The sequence below is a fragment of the Peromyscus leucopus genome, chromosome 22, assembly GCF_004664715.2.
Source record: "Peromyscus leucopus breed LL Stock chromosome 22, UCI_PerLeu_2.1, whole genome shotgun sequence".
Lineage (NCBI taxonomy): Eukaryota > Metazoa > Chordata > Mammalia > Rodentia > Cricetidae > Peromyscus > Peromyscus leucopus.
The window spans coordinates 34,555,132-34,577,967 of NC_051081.1; the positions used below are offsets into that span (position 1 = coordinate 34,555,132).

Sequence of the window (22,836 nt, forward strand, 5' to 3'; positions counted from 1 at the left end):
ACACGGGTGGAGGAGAGCGGTTATTGGCCAGCACGCTGTCCACTCGAGGCAGCCTCGACGTCAGCGCCGCGGCACGCTGCTATATTCAGTTTTGCCTCGTTAATAGTTGAATATATCACTTCTATTTTTACATCAGCTCTTCCCATTGTGCTGGCGTGAGAGGGTGGCGGTAGCTGCAGATGTCCTCTGTTCAGTTTGGGAAGACAGGACAGATGTGTCTCTTTTCCCCTTTTCTACATCTCAGCCTCAGAGCGACAGTGCTCGGGTGTGTTGTATTCAGGAGTCATTGGAAGTGCATTCTGTCTCTCTCTCTCTCTCTCTCTCTCTCTCTCTCCTCTCTCTCTCTCTCTCACTCACACACACACACACACACACACACACACACAGCAATACTTAGGGATTTTCATGCTAGTGTGATGAAATGCAACATTATATTGTTGTCATTCGGCCCTGTAAGCTCCGTACGGTCCTTATGTGCTGATTGCCCTTCTTTATGGAAATGTTCAAGTCCTAGAACTGCCCTAACACTGTCATTTCAAGAATGCAGGACACAGCTAAATCTGTTCCTCTGGAATCACTTGCTTTACAGTAATACACCATAAACCAGGATAGACAACTACGTCAGGACTCAACAAAAGCCAGGAGCAAAGGGGATGATACATCTTCCTGCTCTTGCCTGCCATGTCTTCTGTCTGTTCTGAGTCTGGTAGGATTCAGAGTTGCTGATGAGGCTCCCATCACATCCGCCCACCTGCATGGATGTCCCCTGGTGACAAGGCTTAAGAATTTGCTCTAGAGATCGCCCCAGTAGGAAGTACAGAGAGTTTCTGTGAAAGTTACCAGAGGAGCACTTCAGTGGGGTGTGATTGCTGACACTTGCTAGGTACCTCCAGGTGGCTTCTTTGGGGTGTATTCTCCCATCCCGGGATCTGGCTTCCACTGTCCAGGCTGTTCTCAAGCATAGGTTCCCATTCATCCACCGCTAAGGTACTGTAGGACAGACAGTGCAATCTGAGAGCCAGATCTGAGGGGTCATTACTCCCGTCTCAGTAGACCTTTCCCCCACCCTGCCCACTGCACCGTGTCCCCCTTCCTGCCACATCACTACGATGGGTGCAAAGTCCAACTGCTAATGCCAGATGTAATTAGAGGCAATGAATGTAGGTCACCGTAAGAGGTGTCGCACAGCCCGGGTGCTCCGCAGTACCGCTTGCTCCTAGCCATAGGGAAGTCTGGGAAGACGGACAGCTCCACATTATCAACTCGGCCACTGCCCAGACTTCATCTATCTCCCCACCCCCTTGGGTTTTCCAATCGGCATGTACTGTCATTGGGGGGGGGGTATGGGAGTGGGGGGTAGGTATGGGGGTTGGCGGTGTGGTTCTGCGCAGTCTTTGAAGATCTCTGTCCAGAAACGGAACCGAATGTTTGGGTGTCCTTCATTGGTGAGCACTTAAGAGCTGGGAGAATAAGATGCTGTGGGTAAAGAATAATAGAATGTTGGATACTGAAGAGGTAACGACAGAGTGATTAAGGCTTACTTTAACTCTGGGTCAGCACGGTTCTCCAAGAGGAGATTTTATTTCCTTCAGATTTTGACCTCGGAAGACTTACTCTGTGGAGACCATAGTCAGTCACAGTCCCATGCTGGTTGGGATGTAGCTGAGCTGAGAGGATTTGCATGGCATGGGTGAGGCCCTGGGTCCAGTGCCTTCGGCAGCTCCTGTGTCCCACTAAGTGTTTGTTCCGTTTCTCCTCTGCTTATGAAAGGAGCACATACGTAATGTGCAGTGGGGCCTGGGGAGGGCACCAAATGGGGAGGAGGAGGAAAGGCAGGGGCCTGTGATTCTGCCGCCGGGTGAGGACGCTTCCACAGTCCCAACACATAAAATTTCCCTCCAGAGTCATGTCAATAGGCAGGTCTCACAAGAAGAAATGCAAAACAACCAAGAAACCAGAGCATGCTCAGCCTCACAGGCCGCCAGAAATATGCCCATTGAACAGCATGGAGAACCACTGCCCATAAGGTTGGCAAAAATTAAAAGTAGAGCCAGGTGGTAGTGACGCTCGCCTTTAATCCCAGCACCTGGGAGGCAGAGGCAGGTGGATCTCTGTGAGTTCGAAGTCAGCCTGGTCTACAGAGTGAGTTCTAGGACAGCCAGGGCTGTTACACAGAGAAACCCTGTCTCAAAAAAAGAAAACAGAAAAAAATTAAAGATAGATAATGTCCGTACTCCAGCAGCTCAAAAGCACATCCTGTCATACTTCTAATGGGAACATACATTCTTCCAGTGTATTTTCAGAGGGTGACCCAAGAGTACCAATTAAAATACACTTTCCCTTATACCTAGTAAGTCTCCTTCCAGGAGTCTAAGCTACAGGTATGCTCACGTACAAACATTTATGCAAGGATGTTTATTTCAACTTTAGATTAACTCAAACTTGAGAAAATGGCATGTCCTCCTCAGTAGAGGAGGTTAAGCAATCACTGTGTCGCTCTGGTTACTGGAAGGTAACTCGCAGCTCTCGTATGTAAATATAGATTTCATGTCTGGAGCAAGCGTGCCAAGCTGTTCTAACCACTGCTCTGGAAGGGAATGGATTGGCGTGGTAATTTCCACTTTCCACTTCATATTCTGAATTATTTGAGATCTTGTCCATAAAGCTGTGTTTTTAGGGTATTACTTATTATTTGAAATAAATATTTCTTTGGGGGCATATCCAAGAGCTTTTGCGAGCCAGCCACATCTAGCAATCAAGGTAGGTCCCATCACTGCTCCAGGGCTGCTGGGTGTCGTCATCACAGAGGAGCCCCTGACTGTCAGTTTGCCCTTGGCTTCATGATTAACCCCTCAAGCATTCCAAGTCTCCATGTGACCAGCCCGAGCCACCCCTTGACAGGACTTCTGGAAGGGTGCCCTTTGCCACACGAGACCCATAGTGCCTTCTTACTTGGGGCCCTCGGTGGTCCAGTCTAGATATCTCAGTGCACACTTTGACGGGATTTTTTTCTTAATCTTTTTGAAGTAGTTTTCCTCAAACATGTTATCTGATATAGTTCCCCTGGGAAATATCAGGGTAAATTTCAAAGCTTGCTGCTTCTGTTCATTATTCAAATATATTGCACATCCTCAAAGAAATCGTTCATGTTCAAGTTCACTTCTGGATGGATCTGCTTGTTACCAGCTTGGCTCTTCGGCCTTCTTCCTCGAAACAGGGCACAGTGCCAGCCTGACTGCTTTTGTCATGGGTCTTGGATTTGGCAACTGGCTAACCAGGAGGACTTGTAAAGGGGACCTGGCCAGGCTACAGCAATGTCTCGGTCAGTGAAGTGCTTGTTGTACAAACTCCAAGCATACACACCCGAGTTTGGAAGCCAAGCACCCCATGAAAGGCTGGGCATGATGGCATACATCCGCACGCCTAGTGGTCTTCAGCCATGCCCCTCCCACTTAAAGTGGTCCTGAAGCAGGCACGGTGGTGGCACACGCCTTTAATCGCGCACTCAGGAGGCAGAGGCAGGCGATCGATGTGAGTTTGAGCCCAGCCTGGTCTAGATAGCAAGTTCCAGGACAACCAGGGCCATGAGACTTTGTTTCAAAGAAGGGGGGAAGTGGGGAGAAATGGTCCTTAATGAAAAGACTCTTGGGAGTGGAAGAACATGGGACACCATGATGGGGACTGAATTGTGTCCCCACCAAAGTCCACATGTTGAACCTGTGCCTCCGATGCAGTTGTACTTAGAGACAGAGCCATGTTGGGGGCAATTAAGGTTAAGTGAGGTCACAGGCGGAGCCCCTGCTCCAAAAGGCTGAGTGTCCTCAGAAGCAGCACCATGGGAGAGCTCAGTCTTCGTGCGCACAAAGAGCGAGCGCCATAAGCACCGGCAGGATAGTAGCCACCTGAGAGGCCAAGAGAAAAGCCATCTTGGTGACTGACACCTTGATCTCACACCCCCTAGCCTTGGGGACTATGAGAAATAGTTTCTGCTGTTTAAGCCACTCAATCTGTGGTTTGTTTTGGCACCCTGCAGGCTAATACAAGGAAGCAAATGACTATGCCCAGAAGTGACCTAAAATAAATCAGAAAAATCAGGTGTCCCCTGAGGGGAAAATGATGAGCTTTGACAAACCAGCAGTGTAAGGCAAATTGATAAGCGGTCTTATTAATTAAAAACCAGGAGCCAGATATTGGGGTGAAAGCTGAGGGATCAGAGAGCAAGCCAGCCACATCTTACCTCTAGGAAATCCTTAGCCAAAGAGAGCTACTTCCTGTATACTCATGTCTTATATCCTTTCTGTGCCCGGCCATCTTACTTCCTCTCTCCATCCATCTCAGTCACTTCCTGTCTGTCAGTACAGACCTCCAGACCTCTATGGTTAACTAGCACTGGGATCAAAAGCATGTGCCTCACACCTGGCTCTGTTCTCAGTGTGGTCTTGAAGTCACAAAGATCCGGATGGATCTCTGCCTCCCGAATGCTAGGATCAGAGGCGTGTGCTACTACTGCCTGACTTCTATGTTTAATATAGTGGCTGGCTTTTTCCTCTGATCCCCAGATAAGCTTTATTGTGTGCACAAATAAAATATCACCACACAGCGGGATGAGCCAAGTCACTTTTTTCAGTAAAAAGCCAAGGGTTGCTTATGATAGGTCCAGTACCTCGGGGCCGATGACGGCCGGTTCTAACCCTGCTTCAACCATTAGCTAGCTGGGCTGCTCTGAGCAAATACGTTTGGTATTGTCTCACTACTCTGCCTTTTGATTTGGGTGACCGTCCACCTCTCTGTGACTTGACACTCTTGCCACTTGTCATGATACGGACTTCTGTAATCACCCTTGTCTCTAGACCTTGAGAAGTTGCCAGATCTTGAGAAGGCCTTACTTTCTTGCACTTACACTGCAGTCTCCATGGAAAGGAATAACCCACCATAGACGCTGAGTACCGTCTGGCTTGTGTGAGCGCTCACAAACAGCTCTATTACATCCCTCGGTGTCTGCCTGGTTACTTATGCAGACTTGGGTCTCTAGACAGAAAATCCCAGGAGCATGCTTTGCCCACTGGTACAGAGAACCCAGGCATCACCATCCCAGCTAGCTGCTTCCTCTGCAGGCCAGGCCTGGACCATGTGAGAAGTGGGGTGGTGGGATTGAGCCATTCCAGATAATAATGACTCGGGCAGGATTCACACTCATTCATTCTTGTCCCTGAGTGCCCATTCTTGGAGGAGATACGCATTTTCTTACAGATTATAATCAAGTTTTCTTTTCATTCAACTTCTTGGGTAGGAGTCTGAACTGTTGAGGTCAGTGACCCTCTTTCTAACATCCCCCAGCTGCCTTTGTGGCTAAGGTGAGCTAACCACTTCTACTGTCCTGACTAGCCAACTCCCCATCTCAGGACGCGGCTTAGGGGTCCTTTGCGAGCAGTCTCAATCACAGCGTATTACAGCGGCCCTTTGGAAACACCCAACGAGTTCTGGTGCCTTCTGGAGAGTGACTGACTAGAGTGTGGGAGTTGTTCCACTCAGCTGTCTCTGGGTCTACCCTCCAGGCTTCCTCACATCCCTCACATCCCTCACATCCCTCACATCCCTCACATTTAAAATATCTAGAGAAAGACGAAGTCAGAGGCACAGTGCTCCTAGAAATTATTTGAAAATGAAAGAATTACAGTGTTCCCTTTTAAAATATATCCCCATTTAACAAAGACCACAACTAAAAACTCCAGGTTCCAGAGAGTGAAAGGCACCTGTGAAATACAGGAGGCACAGCTGAGTTCTGAAGTGTCCTCCTGGGGCTGGACAGTGGCTCAGTGGCTAAGAACAGTTTTGACTCTTCCAGAGAACCCAGCTCCCATAGATGGTAGCTTACAACCACCTGAAACTTCAGCTCCAAGGGATGACCGCGTCTCTTCTGGCCTCTTCATACACACACACACACACACACACACACACACACACACACACACACGGTATATACACACATGCACACACGTAGGCAAAACATTAATACACATAAATCAATCTGATTATTTTAAATAGGCCTCCTTGCCCCAAGAATGAAATTTCTAAAACTCTCTGAAACTTCTGCTGACAGGAAAGATGAAAAAGACAAAAGGGGTTCACTGGCCGTGAGGAAAGGACAAAGGACAGGGTAATTGCTGAGGCAACTGACAGGCAGGACACAAGACATCTGTCATGCCCTAAAGGGCTGTATTAGCAGTAATGCATTACTTTCACATCAGCAGATCAGCTCATTTATTAGCTAATCAGGCGGAACTCAATATTTGAAATTATCTTTCTTAATCCTGCATGTGATCAGTTGAAAACCCAGGGCTCTAAAAATCTAATTGTAATTGCTTACCAGAAATGTCATCTTCATGTTGAAGAACTGAACCAGGGCCAAGCGGAAGGCTATTTTTTCCGTGTTTCCCAATGCACTGCCCCACAGCAGGACTGGCTTTAAACATCCAGGTGCCCGGTGCCCCATACTTTAGCAGCTCCTGGAGGGGGTCTAGGACCAGTCCTCTCTCAAAGATGGCCCAAGACTAAAAGTGTGGCGGGGAAGAGCGGCATGGGATGGAGGGGCAGTCAGTCATCTCAGTCATAGCAAAAAGTCAAGAGAGAAACATCTAAATCTCGGTTTGGAGTGACCTGTGGGCCTGGGCAGGAGCTCATCCCTTCTGCAGGGTGGGATGGCAGAGGTAGATCATAGTCATCGATGATCAGCATCTTTTCCTCCTAGCACTCTATTCTTCAGGTCACCTCCGCCCTCCAGGAGCCTGGCCATTGGTGTGGCATAAGGCAGTGAACCTGTGGTCTGCTCCTGGCCTCTTTTCCTTGGCAACTGAACTGGCATCACAGGGCAGACCTGCCAGGGCTATACTGTGGGTCTTCTACGTGCCTCCCACAGAGTGGGGAGGTTTCCTGAGGACTCTTGAAACTGTGAAGAGATTCAAACTACAGAGCCCAAAAAGCTGGAGCCTTGCCATGCCCACCACCTTCATTGGCCACTGCTGCTGACGGAGGTGAGCAGGAGAATGGAAAAGCAGCTTGTGTGGGTCACAGACATGACATCTGCCTGCTCTTTGCAGAAAAACGAGTGCATGCTATAGGCTGTGCTCTGAATAAATATACTGCTAATGGTACGAAGGGAAGATTGTCTTTGTGTGTGTGTGTGTGTGTGTGTGTGTGTGTGTGTGTGTGTGTGTCAGAGAGAGAGAGAGAGAGACCCGCTCCCACTTTTACCCCAGGCTACTCTTGAGGAGGGAGAAGTGAGAAGTATTTAGATAGAAGGATAGAGGGGGAGAGACAGATAGAAACACAGGGCAGCTCAGGAGGGCCTGGATCCTTATCCACCGGCCCCTTCTGTCTCTTCTAAAGGGCTTTTGAAAGGAATGCTAAGGGGCAGGGCAAAAGACCTCCTCTTGCTAGATCAAAGCACACTGCACAGCCAAGTGCAGACCCTTCCAAACACCTGGAAACCACGCACGCACGTGGTCAAGCCATCCTCTAATGCAGCTCTGCTGGGTAAAGCAAGCTCAGATCTCACTAGGAAACCTTTGCGGGCCTCCACATTTTTTTTTTTTTTTTTGAGTTGGGGGTCTCACTATATAGCTCCAGCTGTCCTGGAACTTGCTATGTAGACCAGGCTGGCCTCAACTTCACAGTTATCTGCCTGCCTCTTCCTACCAAGTCCTGGGATTAAAGGTGTCACACCACTCACTATACTTGGCTTTTTTTTTTAAGGCAGGATTTCCTGTGTAGCTCAGGCTGGCCTCAAACCTGCAACCCTCTTGCATTGGCTTCTTGAGTACTTAGCTCATAGGCCTGGGCCACCATGCCCAGAAGAGGAAGTAGTCCTTGACAGCATCTTTCATTTCCTTTTTCCTAGGGCTGTTCCTTCAGAAATATAAGGGAGGGACGTAGTCCAGTGATAGAGAATAGCAAGTATGAGACCTTGGGTCCAATCATAACACCAAAATAATAACAGCACAGAAAGCCTTTTTGGTTGTTTTGTTTTTATTTTGTTGTTACTGTTGGTTTTCGATACAGGGTTTCTCTGTGTAGCTCTGACTGTCCTGGAACTCACTCTGTAGACCAGGCTGGCCTGGAACTCAAAGATCTGCCTGCCTCTGCCTCCTGAGTGCTGGAATTAAAGGCGTGCGCCACCAGCTCTGGCAGCTTTTTTTAAAGAATATAAAATTTGCCTGGAGGTGGTGGCACAGACTACATGGAGAGACACAAAATAAACAAATAAACAAACAAACAACATGTAGCCTTATTAATTCTAAACATTTTGCTATTTTAGCTTCAAGTAGTTCTTTTTTAATATTTGAGAATTTCATACCGAGTACTGTATTTTTTTTTTCCGAGTACTGTATTTGTATCATTTCTACCCCAGTTTCTTCCCTCCAACTCCTCCACCCCCACCCCCGACTCCCTCTTGACTCAGTTGGTCACCCTAGGTCTCTCCCTAGCTGAGTATTGATTCTCTTAACTTACAAAGTTTTGAACCACACAGCTAGTGTGAATGTTAAAGTCCAAACTGAACAAAGGAGAGGCTCCAGGTACCAAAGTCTCAGTAGAGACAGGATTTCTTGCTACTCCTAAACTTGTGACTAATTTTCCCTGGTTCTTTTCTGAAGGGGTCTTTAGTTTCAGCATCTCACTTTGCCTGGAACTCACCTCTATCCAAACAAAGGCATTTAAACGGAAGCTCCCAAGGACACTAAAGTCAATCAGGGAAACGCCAATCAAAACTACATAGACTTAGGTATGGTGTCGTAGACCTGTGATCCCAGCACTTGGGGGGCAGAAGCAGGAGGATTAGGGGTTCACGGTTATCCTCAGCTGCAGACTGAGTTCAAGGCCAGCCTGAGCTATATAAAACCCTGCCCCGCCCCCACCTCACCCAAAAAGCCAAACCTGTATGGAAATCCCATCCGACCCCATCAGAACGGCTGTCATTAAGAAATAAACAATGGGTGCTAAGGTCATCATCACTCAGTCTATAAAGTGATCCCCCCAGCCCACATTTTAAAAGATAAGTGTGCGTTTGCATCCTATTACCAGGAAGGCAGAAACAGGCAGTCCCTTGGGGCTCACGGGCCAGCCTGGACTACCTCTTACATGGTAGAGGACAAGATGGTCCTTTTGTGGGAAAAACAAACATCACTCTGTGGTCTCAGTGGTTTTCACGATGTTTTTGGCTCCTTATTCACCTTAGGGCCGAAGCCGGTTTCCACAGAGAGTAATAGGAGAAGTGTAACCTACACAAAAAATCCAAATCTCAAGTGACGTTCATGTCCCTTAAGGGCATTCGTACCTGCCTTCTGGTGGTTGATCTGTTCAGCAGACAAGTGCTGAAAGCAGAAACCTACCCTTCCTTTAAATACCAGCTGGCATTTAGTAATAAATACAATAATTAATCAAATAAATAATTAATATAAATGATAAGTAATTACAATCCTCCACATAAATACCTCACAGCACAATGCTAGTTTAATATAAATAATAAGGAATAACTATCCTCCACATAAATACCTCACAGCACAATGCTAGTTTAATATAAATAATAAGGAATAACTATCCTCCACATAAATACCTCACAGCACAATGCTAGTTTAATATAAATAATAAGGAATAACTATCCTCCACATAAATACCTCACAGCACAATGCTAGTTTAATATAAATAATAAGGAATAACTATCCTCCACATAAATACCTCACAGCACAATGCTAGTTTAATATAAATAATAAGGAATAACTGTCCTCCACATAAATACCTCACAGCACAATGCTAGTTTAATATAAATAATAAGGAATAACTATCCTCCACATAAATACCTCACAGCACAATGCTAGTTTAATATAAATAATAAGGAATAACTATCCTCCACATAAATACCTCACAGCACAGTGCTATTCACATAGTTTGCCTGTCACACACGCTTTAGACACCGGCTCACTCCTGACTGAAACAGCCTCCACATAACTATCCCTCCTTCCTGACAGGGTCTGCTGAGGCAGTGCATGACGGGTTTGGGTTGTGCAGACAGAACCAGGTATTCCGGCCAAGGGCCATGCACTTTGCAAGGAATCCCTCGCACCAGCTCTCAGCACAGTCAGAGTCTCCAAACGATTTTTTTCCATTCCTCCCTCCATCCTCACGGTGTAGGAAGCGGAGGCATTATAAATAACCCAGAAACCCTCTCCTGACAGCAACTGCCTGCTGACTGTGTGGCCTAACAGCCCAAGCCCAGCAAGGCACGGACACGGCATTGTGCAATGACCGATGACTCCGAGTTCCGTGTGTGGCAGAGTTGCAACCTGTGGTCGGTGCTCAGGCCGCTATCAGATGCCTTTGCTGTGCGATAATCCCGCGGCTCTGTGCCATCTCTCAGTTCCCAGACAACAGTGCTCTTATTTCAAGCCCCGCTCACCACGAGAAGAAAGCAGCTGGTAGAGATGAGCACTCGGCAGAGAATGTTTCAGTAAATCTTGTGGAGGATTCCAAGACATACTGGATTAACTGTTTTCTGTCAGGAATGCTGGAGTCACAAGGAAGAAAGATTGCTGACCACAGAAGGCAAGGCCAGTCTTTAGAGCCCCATGAGTCACCAACGGACGCTTTGGTTTTAAGTGCCATCTATTCGCAGATATGTAAAGTTATTTCTATACAAAGCCTTCATTAACAGCGCTGGAAGAATAGGGCCTTTCTCATCCCACTTTTCACTTGCACTCAGGATCCCTTTTCTCTTTTATCAATTATAGAATGAGTTAATCCACCACAGACATTTTGGGCAGATGGGGGTCTTGGCCAGTTTTCAGTCTCCTTAAGCCATTTTTCTCCATGGCTTCCCAGACTGCAGAGCCGTGAAGGCCCAGAAGGAGGGTCAGTGGGTTCTTCTGAGCACAGCCCAAGCCGGCCTCACCCCAGAACCTGAGGAGGCTACAGCAATCCGTGCTCCATCCCCTTCAGGGCTGACAGTGGACCTCACGTGCTCTGCAGCCTGGCCAGCCCTGGGCAAATGAGAGGTGTGTCCTGGTGACGGACACCAAGACATGGCCGCTGGGCCCAGCCGATTTCAGCAAGTGTGGCAGAGCTGCTTACTGAGACCTTGTTACTGAGGTCATAATGATTCCCGACAGCTTTCATAACAATCAGTTGTAAGTAAAACATGAAATGTTCTTATTTTATTATCAAGGAACAAGTAAAACAGCCCCCCCCCCCATTTCCACACTCGTAGAAATCAAAACTAGAGAAAGGGCTTCGGGGATAGCTGAGCATGGTGTAAAGGATGGGGCTCGAGTTTGGACTGCAGACAGAATGAGGTCCACAAAGGGGGTCCAGTGAGGCAAAGGGGTACAGTCACGGATGTCTGCTTTGTCCGTTAGTGGGTGTGTCTGCAGTTTATATGCGATCCTGTGGTACAAGTGTTGCTTCGGAGCACCCCATCAAAACGTTCCCCCTCAGAACTGGGGTGACTTGGCCACAGAGAGGCCATCACTTAGTGCTGAGGCTGGGAGAGAACCCTGATCCACAGGCAGGCCCAGAGGGAGCCAGCAAATGGCCTCTGCCATTCCAGGAGCCATCTGTCACCAGACAGAGGTCAGCCTGAGCCCCACAGCCCTGCACGTGCGGGAAACCTGAGACCCCCCCCAACACACGTCCAGCAGGGGCTTAAGGTGACTCAACCTTACACAAAACCCCAGTGAGGCAGTTGTCCCCGTGGTCAGCTGTTCTCCTACAAATAAAGGCAGGGCACCAACAGTGAAGAACCCCGGGGCTCTGGCGGGGAGGCGTAAAGAGCTTTTTGCTTTGTGTTAGTTGAAGTTTAATCGATGTGGTGAGAACAGAGAGACCAGTGTCGTCTTTACCGTCACCTGCAGCCTCTCTGGGCCATCAAATGCTGGCCGGAACGCACCCCGGCCTCACCTCGCTGTGATTTTACACCTGACCTCCCATTGATCCTTCTCCGTTCTCATCCATCTAAAGGAAAGCACGCTTTAGCCCGTACACCTCACTCCAGATAGAAATACATAATTCAAGAGGAATACGATGTCAACGAGGAGGCATGCCAATTTGTGTCAGCATGCGCTGTAAAACAGAGAGGAGTACAAGGAGAGTTTAATGTAATGTAGAATTGAAATTAAAATAGAGCCAATATTTAGGCATTCCTCCGCCTCCTTTCCCCTGCTGTGACACAAAGGATTGACTCTCTCCATACTAATGTCACATGTTGTTTGGTTTTTTTCTCTCCTACTGGGATTTTTTCTTCTTCTTCTTCTTCTTCTTCTTCTTCTTCTTCTTCTTCTTCTTCTTCTTCTTCTTTTTCTCTGGGTGAAATGTTACATGTTTGTCTCTAGGATCTAAAATTTGACCTTTTCACCTGTTCCACTCCGATCACAAGAGCAAAAATCAGGAAGACGTTTCCCTCCACCTCCCCATCTACACCCTTGTGTGATCGGCACAGAAAGGACCCCTGCCTGCTCAGCGTCACTCAGTAGCTCTTACCTCTTCCCTGACACCCATGTAACATGTCACCTCCATGCTCTCTTTCTCCAAAGCTGAAAAAAAAAAAAAATCCAAGGTTGATAATGAATCTCTCACAGTGTGAAGCTGGGCATGGAGTTCTCGCAACACTTCAGTGCCCAGTGGGGAAACGTCACGATTTCCCTCAGACCAGCCAGGTGCGACAGCACATCCGGCCTTCAGGGAGCAGAGACAGGAGGTTCACAGCAAGTTCAAGGCCAGCCTGGTCTACGTATTGTGTTCCAGGGTACATGGGGAAGACTGTCTCAAAAAAGTCAGCACAAATAAAAAAGACCTGTCTGGAGCCCTTTATTCCATTTCCTCCCATTGTTTTTGACCAAACGGTAGAATTCCTAGTTTGATCCCAGACCTAAATGACTAACTAGCCTTGGTTTTCAGATGATTCACTCTTTCCAGAAGTCAATTCCTTAGGCAGAGTGTGTCTCAGCCCACAGCATCAGTACCACCTGGGAACTTATTAGGAATGCAAATCCCAAGCCCCACCTTAGGTTTTAATGGATCAGAAAGTTTGAGGGTGGGGCCCAGCCCTCCCCATTTTAACAATCCCTCCAGGCTATTCTGAGGTCAAGATTGAAAACCCCTAGCTTAGAAGATGTACATTTGCTTCCACCGAAGATATTCAGAGGTATTTTAAAGTATTTATGAGCAAAGGCCAAAGCCTTTCCAGGTACTGAGCTCCAACCAAAGACATCCTAACTGCCACCTAACTGTCTTTGAGTTCTTATGCTTGGTTCCTTGTCTGGAAAATGAAAGCCTGGCTGCCTCACAGGACTGTAATGAGATTATCTGAATCGCATCTGTAAACATACCCTGTAAATAGACAAGAAAGTGAAAGTCCTGCCTTTCTTCAGGCAGGATCCTAGGGTCGTGAGCATTGCCCTTGACAGGAGCGGAAAGGCCTGTGTTTATCATTTCCCTGACCCAGTTCACTTTTTTTGTCCAGCCTACGACCTGCTGGATGTCTCTCAGGTTCTGTCATTTAGTCTCACAGGTTGATCTGCTCTGAAGGAAAACCATTTCCTGATTAGTGCTCACCCAAACCTAAGGGGCTATATGCCCTTGCTCAGACATGCTGTTTCTGCTGGCTTCCCCGGGATGCTCTGTGCTGGTCTCTGTGGGTGGACAGTGTGTGACTACCAGAGCTCTCATGAGAGGTGTGCGCCACACCAGAAACCTCCATCTCAGACCTGTGCGTCTCAGACCTTTAAGAAGGAAGCTTAACATTTATCGTGACGCCACCCCTTAAGCAGCACAGAAAATCGGAGAGAAAATCCCTCAAGCCAGCCGAATCTCCAGAAACCAAGATTGACAAACCAGACCAGTTAATGTCGAAAAGTGTAGGTGGGTTTTCACTTCCCAGATTAGCGGTCACAGGCAGTTGGTTTCACCACAGCAAACTCCTGGTGCATCACTAGTTGAAGTTGAAAACCTCACAGGCTTTTGGTGACAATCCGAGGAAGAAGGACAGTAAACCTTCTCTGCAATGTTTGTGAGGAAAGATGTTTTCGTAACTGGTCCCCACTGGATCAACAGCAGCCTCACTTTCACATGACATGCACCAGAAGGAATATGGTTAAATTGTGTCTAGCTAGGAAATAATAAATGATCAGTTAACTATAGAATTAAAATATGAAATTCTTTTACTGAAAAATGTGTATATATTTAGCAAGTCTGTAGAGAGAGGAAGGAGAGCGGTCTGAGGGCAGTAAATGAGGTGGTTTCTTTTGGGGGGATGAAAACTTCGAAACCTAGACAGCAGTGATGGCCTGCTCAACCCCATGACTACACTGAAGAATGCCAACTGTACACTTACAGCAGGTGAATTGTGGCTGTATGAACTCCAGAGCCAGGATCTGGGGAGAGGTGGTTTGTTTATTTATTTGTTGTGTTTGTTTTTCTGTGGGAGGTAGTTTGTAGCTCAGTGATAGAAACCCTAGGTTCCATCCCCAACACACACACACACACACACACCAAACGACTAGCAGAGTGTATAAACCAAGGAACAAGTTTCAGTGCTTGATGAATTTGAAGTGTTGATCATTTGGACTATATTAGGCCATGAAATAGTTTAGTCTTTTAATCAGAGTATTTTTAAGTGAACTATCTCAGCCTAATCATTAACATGTATCGTAACGTGGCAAAGACATGGACATCTGTGACGTGATAATTTGTCATGTTTCCTACAGATTACTTAGAGTGGACATCAGCTACATTTACACATGAGACAAAATCTGGGCTCTGGCTGGCTGTCATGATGCTCATCAATTGAAATGGTCTGGGAAGGCGGGAAGTTTGAGGTTGCGGAAGGATATGATCTCATCCTCCTGAGGTAAACCAGCTGATAAGAGGAGAGGGACAGATTCCAGTGGGAGCCATGCGCTGAGCTCTTGTGTAAACAGCCTACCTCAGGGTCAGTCCACCACAGAGCTCACCCTGTCACATCTGCACAGGCAGCAGACTTGGCACTGTTCTGCCTGGGAAATAGTGCCAGCCATCCTGGTCCCCACCCGCTTCCCTAGTTCCTTACTCTGTAGCTTTGAGAACTTCCCAGGGTTCGCTGGTAACCATGTTAGAACTTCTGGCTCAATGGAAAGAAAGTGGGGGGTCTGCCAGTGGTTGCCCACCATGCCTTGCAGTGGAGTGTTCGCCTGTTAGGGTCACCCACACACCAAAGACCCTGACTAGACTGCTTGCTCTTCAGGACAAGAGGCCTTCCTACAGCATTTCCCAGACTTGTCTTCATCATCACCCTGCCCCAAAGACCTGGTTAAAAAAAAAAAATTTCCCTCTTCCCCCTCCTTTTTCCCCCATGAAATATTAAAATGATAAATATACTTGTGTACATTTATATGCTGTAGCGTTTTGAAGAGATGCCAGCCATTGTAATAGCTATGGTTTTCACACATCCGTGAGTTCTAGTCCCAGCTGGGAACACATGCCCTGTATGAAAAACTCCTCCATAGAGCTTTCTTGCTCTTCCTGGCAGTGAGGGGTGAGGTTGGTCACGTGGAGAAGGGGACCCAGCGGCCTGATGGTGTCTGCCCACCAGGATGAGCCCTGACCTCAGTGTCCAGACTGCTAGAGGAATCTCACGCCAAGCTTGCTCAGCCACCTGCTTGCTGCCTTTTGGGCTCTGCTACCACCTCTCTGGCAGCCATGGAGAGCAGAGTGCTCCACCAAGCTCCCATGCAGTGGAGGTCCAGCGTGCCCCTGACACAGGAAGCCCCCTTTCCTGTGCTGACCTCTGGCCCCACCCTCCTAGCTCTGGCTCTTCCCAGAGCCTCACATTATTTAGCCTCTGCTCCTTGTCCCTACGTGAAAGCAGGAGACCAGCCTGGCTTCCCCAACTGCATTGACCGCAGGGACTTCCTGATCTTTACTCTCCATCACTTTAATCTCATCCACTCCCTGAAGGGTTCATCGAGTACCTCACCCCAAAGTTCAGAGATCTCGGGAGCTACTGCTGGCCACTGCTAGAGCTCTTTAGAGCCTGGCCTGCATAACCGAAGGTTCCAGATACTGGCTTCTGCTCCTTCCCAGCCACCCTTATTCTTCTCTGAGCTGGGACTGAAAAGCCAACCCTCTTGCTCTAACACTCTATAGATCGTGCCCCTGTGATGGTGACCCCTTTGTCCTTGGAACCTTGTCTGACCTCACTGACCTAGGTCATGAGTTTTCACTACAAAACCTTGAGCAAACCAAATGGCCTCTGACACGATGCCATCTAGTCTGTCCCTCTCTGTTGAACACCCACTCTGTGCCGGGCTCTCCCGGACCCTCTGACATTGTCTGAATTAATATCCACAACAGTCCTATCATACAGGTCAACAGATGCAGAGAAGCCGAACAACCCACCAGAGATCACATGACTAGTACATTAGTGAAGCAGGTACACATTAGTGAACATGTCTGGCCCCAGGCCATTTGCACATGGTTCCACTTGAGAAAACATTGTCTCAGTTGTGAGTTCTAATTCAGATGACAAAGGGTCTTCAATACAAATGAGAAGGCAATCCAGTTACCATTCCTAAAAGATGACAGAGCTAAGGAAAAGAGTTGACGAAAGATTAAAAGGTCCTTCTGTGTGGTGTCTGAGGTTTAGGAGACGCAGGCCCAATCAGCTACTCATGCCTCAGGTCCCGGACATGGGAAGGAGGCAGAAGTCCAGGCGTAGACATCTAGGCCAGGGAGGGCAGGCCTGGCTGCCAGTCTAGCCTAAGGGCAGTCATTGGGGCAGCTGCCTAAAATGATCCCTGGGAGACAGTTCCATCCCAAACCAAGTACCGAGAGGAGGGCTGGCCCAGAGGGCTCTAATCTGGGGCCCAGCACCATGTGATGGGCAGCAGGGGCCCTGGTGGTTTACATTTGCCCTCTCCTGAGCCCCTGGCCAGACGCTCGAAGGAGAAATGGCGCATCATCACGTTCCGGCCATTTGCTCCTTGCCGGCCTCCGAAACCACAGGCAGACTGAAGAATTCGGCCTGCAGTGTGAGTTCTGAATATTCTGTGGAGGGAGGGGTTCTGAAAAGAAAAGGAAGTGGTGTGCTCTTGTCGGACGGAATGTGTGAGGGCATCAAGGAGGAATGTGGGGGCTCTGTTGGGGTGGCTCAGCAGTTTGGCCTCTGAATCGTGCTGTGTGGGTCCAGATTCCTAACGGATGACCCCTCAGGGCTGACATCACTCTGGCAAGATCCTCCGGGCTCTGTTGTGCTGCCCAGCAAGTTTTTACCTTGGGGTTTTCAGCACTTGGGTTGTCCCCCCCCCCCAACCGCATTTAATACCCATCATTCCTTCCAACTCATCCATTTTTCTGTCATCTGGAATTTGACAAACTAGGACTTTTTTAAGCCTGTTTCATAGCTGCCCCCCTCACCGCCACGCCCCCAAGATGGGGCATTCTTGGAACAGCGTGTGCTCTCCCCTGACCACTCAGGCCCCGGCTTCCTGACAGTGCATTTCAGCAGAAGCTGGGCACAGCACTCGGCCTCAGGATCGAAGGTGACAGCTGTCTTGGTGACCTCAGACAGGAAGCAGAGGACATGGGGGGGAAGTGGTCTAGGTTGGTGGGCTCAGAGAATGCTTTGAGCATCGTGCCGGGCAGTCGGTGTGTGACTGACTATACTAAGCCCTGAGCTGAGTCTTAGAAATGACGTAGAGTTAGTCCGTGGAAGGGTCTGGGCTGTACTGCCTCCAGGAACAAAGATCCAAATGGTAAAGAGGAAGCAGTAAGAGGCGAACTAGCAAAGTTTATGCCAGCTGTGGTGGTACACACCTTTAACCCCAGCACTTGGGAGGCGGAGGCAGGAAGATCTCTGTGAGTTCCAGGCCAGCCTGGGCTACAGAGTGAGATCCAGTGAGACTCTGTCTCAAAATTTAGAAAAAGGAAGGGAGGGAGGGAGGGAGGGAGGGAGGGAGGGAGGGAGGAAGGGAGGAAGGGAGGAAAAAAGGAAGGAAGGAAAGAAGGAAGGGGAAGGAAGTTGATGTGCTGTGCTGTTTACGGAGCTAACATGTTATCCTCAGAGAGACAAGAAGCATGTAGAATGTTTTAGGCATAGAGATGAAGCAGCCAGATTTGCAAGCATGTGGAGGGTAGACTGGAAGGGTCAGGCCCGAAAACAGGGAGACCAGTTAAGAAATCACTGTGGACCGCTGGAGAGGGTGTGGATGTGTGTGGGAAGGGGATGGAGAGAGACAAGAGGGCAGATCTGAGCATTTGGAATTAACTGCCCAACTGTTCCAACTGTTCCGTTTACAGTAGAAGAGTCCAGAAGACCCCCAGGTTTTCAGTGTGCAGGTGACAGGAAGCCAGCGTCCAGGCAGCCAGACAGTCAGTTTGGCTGTAGGGAGCTCAGGTTGTCTGCAGCAGACATGAGCCTGGCCAAGCGGTTTCACATTGAGAGGAAAAAGAACATCTGGAGTACAGGCTTTAAGACTTAACAACATTCAGAACAGCTGAAACTAATAGCAGCTGAAACACCCAGGAAATGGGAACAAGAAAGTTCCTTGAAAATGTCAGTTCCTGTGTACTCCCTCCCCAAGCCTGCCTGAGACACACAGGTAGTTCAGACTCTCTGCTGCTCTTTCTTGCCCCGAGCACACAGAGGAAGTGGTACCTGTTAGGATTGGAATCTGACATGTCCCCACACACTCGTGTTTTGACTGCTTGTCCCCCAGCTGGTGGCCCTGTTTTAGAGGGCTGTGGAGCCTTGAAGACACAGAGCCAGGCTGGCAGCCGTGAGTTACTGGGCACAGGCTTTGGAGTATCTGCCACAGGCTCCCACCATGAACGGCACCCAGCCTTCCCCGCCAGGATGGACCCCACCCCATCCCCGGAATCACGAGGCAAAGTGACCGCTCCCGCCCTGAGTTGTTTCCAGTGGGTGTTTTGGTCACAGCCAGGCAAAGGCAGCCAACATGGCACCTCATGCAGAACATCACTAGAGACTCATGATCTTCTTCACTCTTGTCCCTGGCATGCTTGATCACTACAAAACACACACACACACACACACACACACAAGCCCTTTCCACAGGCCAGTCTCAAGAATGTGAGCGGTAGCCGAAAGCCAGTCTCCCCAGGAAAGCCTGTCCACCTGCTCTGTCACTAAAACCCTTCCCCAGAGGAGACTGGACAACGTCTACCCCTCCCGCTATGGCCTCGACAACAAATTGAGGTGCTGCTAGAGCGGAATTGCGTGCAGGAGGTTGAGAGGCCGCAAAAGACACACGGGTGAGCGGGTCCCCTCCCCATCCTCTGAGGAAAAGTCAAAAGCCAGCAGCAAGTGGTCTTTTTCAGGCTAGCACAGGGGCGGTCATGGAGGTGGCGGTCTGGCTCAGAGGACAGTCCTGTACAGCACGCTGTGTCGCCGGAGGCCCACGCAGCTGACCTGGCTGCAGACCCTGACTTCACAAACAGCCTCTTCTTTGAATATCGGCAAGCTGTTGAGGCGCCTCGAACCAAGGAGAATCTGTTTTCCTCAGCTTTAACCTGAGGACCCGACAGGGTTGCTGCTGGCCTGCATGCCACCTGGTGGAAGTCAGAAGATGCCTCTCTGCGTGAGCCCGCGGCTTGGTGTGACTCACCCCTTCCACGGATGAAATGCAAGTTTCACACCTACACCACAGTGTGAACTGTGCCTTCTTCCGTGGGGGCCTTGTGAACAGTCCAAGCAAGACCAGCCAAGAGGCCCAGAGAAGAACCCAACTGGGCAGAACTTCAGAAAAAAACGAGCCACTACAGACAGCAGAGACATGGCCAACATGTGAAGATGCCATGTTAGGGTGACATTCTACCACTTTTAAGCATGTACTCCCCAGCTGCCTCCCTCACCAGACAGCCCTAAGAGCCTGGGTATGAACTAGGCTAGTTCAGTGAGGGAACAGAGCCATGGTCATAGACAAGGGCCACAGGAAGGCGGGGTGATGGAGAGATGGTCTGAAAGAAAAGAGAGAAATGAGAGACCAGCCTCCACACAGCAACACTGTCTCCCGCCTGGTAGCAGAGGCCTCCCCACAACCCAGCCTGGCACTATCCTTAAAAATTCCGACCTCTCAGGTCCTGCCCTGGAGGTCATCTGAACAGCTGTCCCAGTGCCCTTCCTCCAACACCAGCCCTCACACCCCACCTGCCCCCACAGCACTTGTCCCAGTGTGCTCCTGTGATCGCCTCATGACCAAAAGCAGCTTAGGGATTATCTAGCTTACGGGGTACAGTCCATCATTGAGGGAAGTCGGGACAGGAGTTCAGAGCAGGAACCTAGAGGAGGGAACTGAAGCAGAGCCCACAGAGAGCTGTTCACTGACTCTTTCCACAGCGTGCTCAGCCTGCTTTCTTATACACCTCAGGACCACCTGCCCAGGGGTGGCACCGCCCACAGTGGCCTCAGACCTCCCACTTCAATCATTAATCAAAAAACTGCCCCCACAGACCCATCTAATAGAGGCAGTGCTCAACTGAGACTCCCTCTTCCCAGATGGCTGGAGCTTGTCGACCTGACGGAAGCCAACCAGCACACCTCCAGAAGCCTCGGTATGCATCACTGGACATTTTCACTGTCCTTCACACTCTGACACACGAGCTGCCTCCACACATACTACGGAGCAGAACATCTCAAAACACAGGGATGTAATGGCCCTTGGGAAAGCAAGGACTTCAGAATGCCACATGTACTCTGTGTGAGCACCCTGTCCTCATGGGGAAAGTGTTCTGAGAAAGCAACCAGTACTAGCCACATGGGTAACTGTCGGAAGGAAGGTGAATTATGCTATCACCCCCTTTTGACATAAAAATAATTTTCAATAGGAGGTTAAAACCATCAAGTTATATCAATGAGATCTCTTCCATTATACCAAGAATGATTGATTGGAAAGTACTTTACTTACAGGAAAATCATGGTGATAGAATACAGCTTCCACTTTTAAAGCACTTTCCATTTAAAAAAAATCATAGCAATGTATAAAAATAGTTAAAGATGTGAATCAACAGCCTGGTAATTGATTGGCAGTTGAAAGCCTTGTGGTATAAATAGACCCAACAATGGGAGTGTCAACAGCTCTGAGCCGTGGCAACCTGACCCAACACAATGTGGTTCACCCAGGGCCAGCCAGCCACCTTGGACCACATCTTCAAGAGAGAACATGATGAACCTAGAATCATTAGGTCAGGTCAACACCAAGTGCTGGGCAGAGCAAGGGAAGAGACAGGGGGAACAAAGATGTGGACCCCACCCCCAAAGAGTCTGCAAGTTGTTCCAACTGTAGGCCTCTAAATAAAATACACAGCATGCTGTGTGTATTCAGGGTCCTATGGGAAGGGCAGAGTTCCCCAGATCCTAAAGCAAAGAGAGATCTGGTTCAACCCTGTGATGTCCTTCCTTCTAGCCTTCCTTCCTGCCCAGACTTCACCAGGGATGTAATGAGTAGGGAGCATGGCATGAACTGATTGGAGGGGTTACTGGGCTCTAGTATTGACTAGTGATGCCTCAATGGTCTCTGAGATTCGGTTCCTTCTTTGTTCTGTCTCCTGTTGGAGAAGGTCAACTGAAGGTGACATGAAGTTGGGAGGATGTGCTGTATGCAAAGCATCCAGCTTGCAGCCTCCTGCCACCGAGCAAACCAGACCAAACAGTGTGTACCCGGACGTCCTCACTCTTACTCCATATGAAGAATCACTTCTCTACCCTTGATGCTCTTCCATCCTTGGGTGGAATATGGCTTTCAAGGGGTTGGGGAAAGGCGGAGATGATTTCTGACCTCTCCAAATGTTTAACCGGGTGGGGTTCTTGGTTAAAACAAAATAAGGCATCAGTGTCCTGCCATGGTCCCGTTAGCTCTGCTGCTGACATCTGGAGCCTCAGCTTTCCTGCGGTCACTGTCACAGCCATTACGCATTCCTCCCAGTCCCCTCAACTTCCAAGTGCCTGGCCCGGTTTTCAAGAGCCTGCCACAGAGAGCTTGAGTATCCACACACGCAAGTGGGAGTTTCTCTGGGTTCCTTTCACACCGACTCATAGTGGATATTCATAAAATGTCTTAAAAAGAGAGAAGTCATTCAGAGGTCACTGTTGCAAATTCACAAAAGGTGACTGATTTGACCTTTAAAATTCTTTAAGTCTTGAATTTTTATTTCATAAGGAAAACTTGGAAACCGCAGCTCGGCCACACACTGTTCATTTCACCTATCATTAACATGCAGTCACGTCCGTTTGCCTGCTCTCTCCTGCGCATGTGCACCCTGCACGCATGTGTGCAGTACATGTGTGTGGGCAGAGGCCAGGAAGGACATAACAGTGTTTTGTCCTATCACTCTCCATCTGGAGACAGTATCTCACTGAACTGCAGCCAGCAAGTCGTGGCGATCCTCCTGTCTCCACCAACTCCTCTAACAGCGATGTCACGGACACGCACGCGGGCACACCCCCCAGCTTCTCAAGTCCCAGAAACTTGAACTCAAGTCTTCAGGTGTGCACAATCAACGCTCTTAGCTGTTACCTTTCTAGCACAAATACGTTTGGTTTTAGATGAACAATTTGAGAATAAGTTACTGACACATGACTTACTGCATAGTTTCGGATGATCTCGAACTTCTGGCCCTCCCGCTTCCACTCCTTGGTGCTGGGATTGCAAGCCTGTGCCACCACGTCCAGGTTAGACAGTGCCGGGGATCAGGCCCAGGGTTTCATGCATTCTAGGCAAGCACTGGAGCAACTGAATGAACGACATTTAGCCTGATCCTTTTGATTTCTCATTGTTCATTGTTACTATAGAAATACAA

At 48.8% G+C, this 22,836-nt stretch overlaps 1 protein-coding gene across 4 annotated transcripts in view; it reads left to right on the top strand.

Moving 5' to 3' along the window:
* Rbks (ribokinase) overlaps positions 1-22,836 on the top strand; it is an 80,857-nt gene that overhangs the window by 53,856 nt on the left and 4,165 nt on the right. Inside the window, exons 8-9 of one of the 4 annotated variants that reach the window (XR_005089747.1) lie at positions 14,751-14,893; positions 15,266-15,398. The exons of 1 other annotated variant lie outside the window; for it this stretch is intronic. Coding sequence is in view for 2 of the 3 variants with exons in the window: in XM_037198070.1 (XP_037053965.1) it covers positions 12,378-12,518 (141 nt within the window). In the remaining variant the exon portion in view is untranslated. Of the gene's footprint in view, positions 1-12,377; positions 13,737-14,750; positions 15,399-22,836 lie in introns of those variants that run through there. 2 more of the 4 variants (XM_037198070.1, XM_028873999.2) reach the window with 2 other exon arrangements.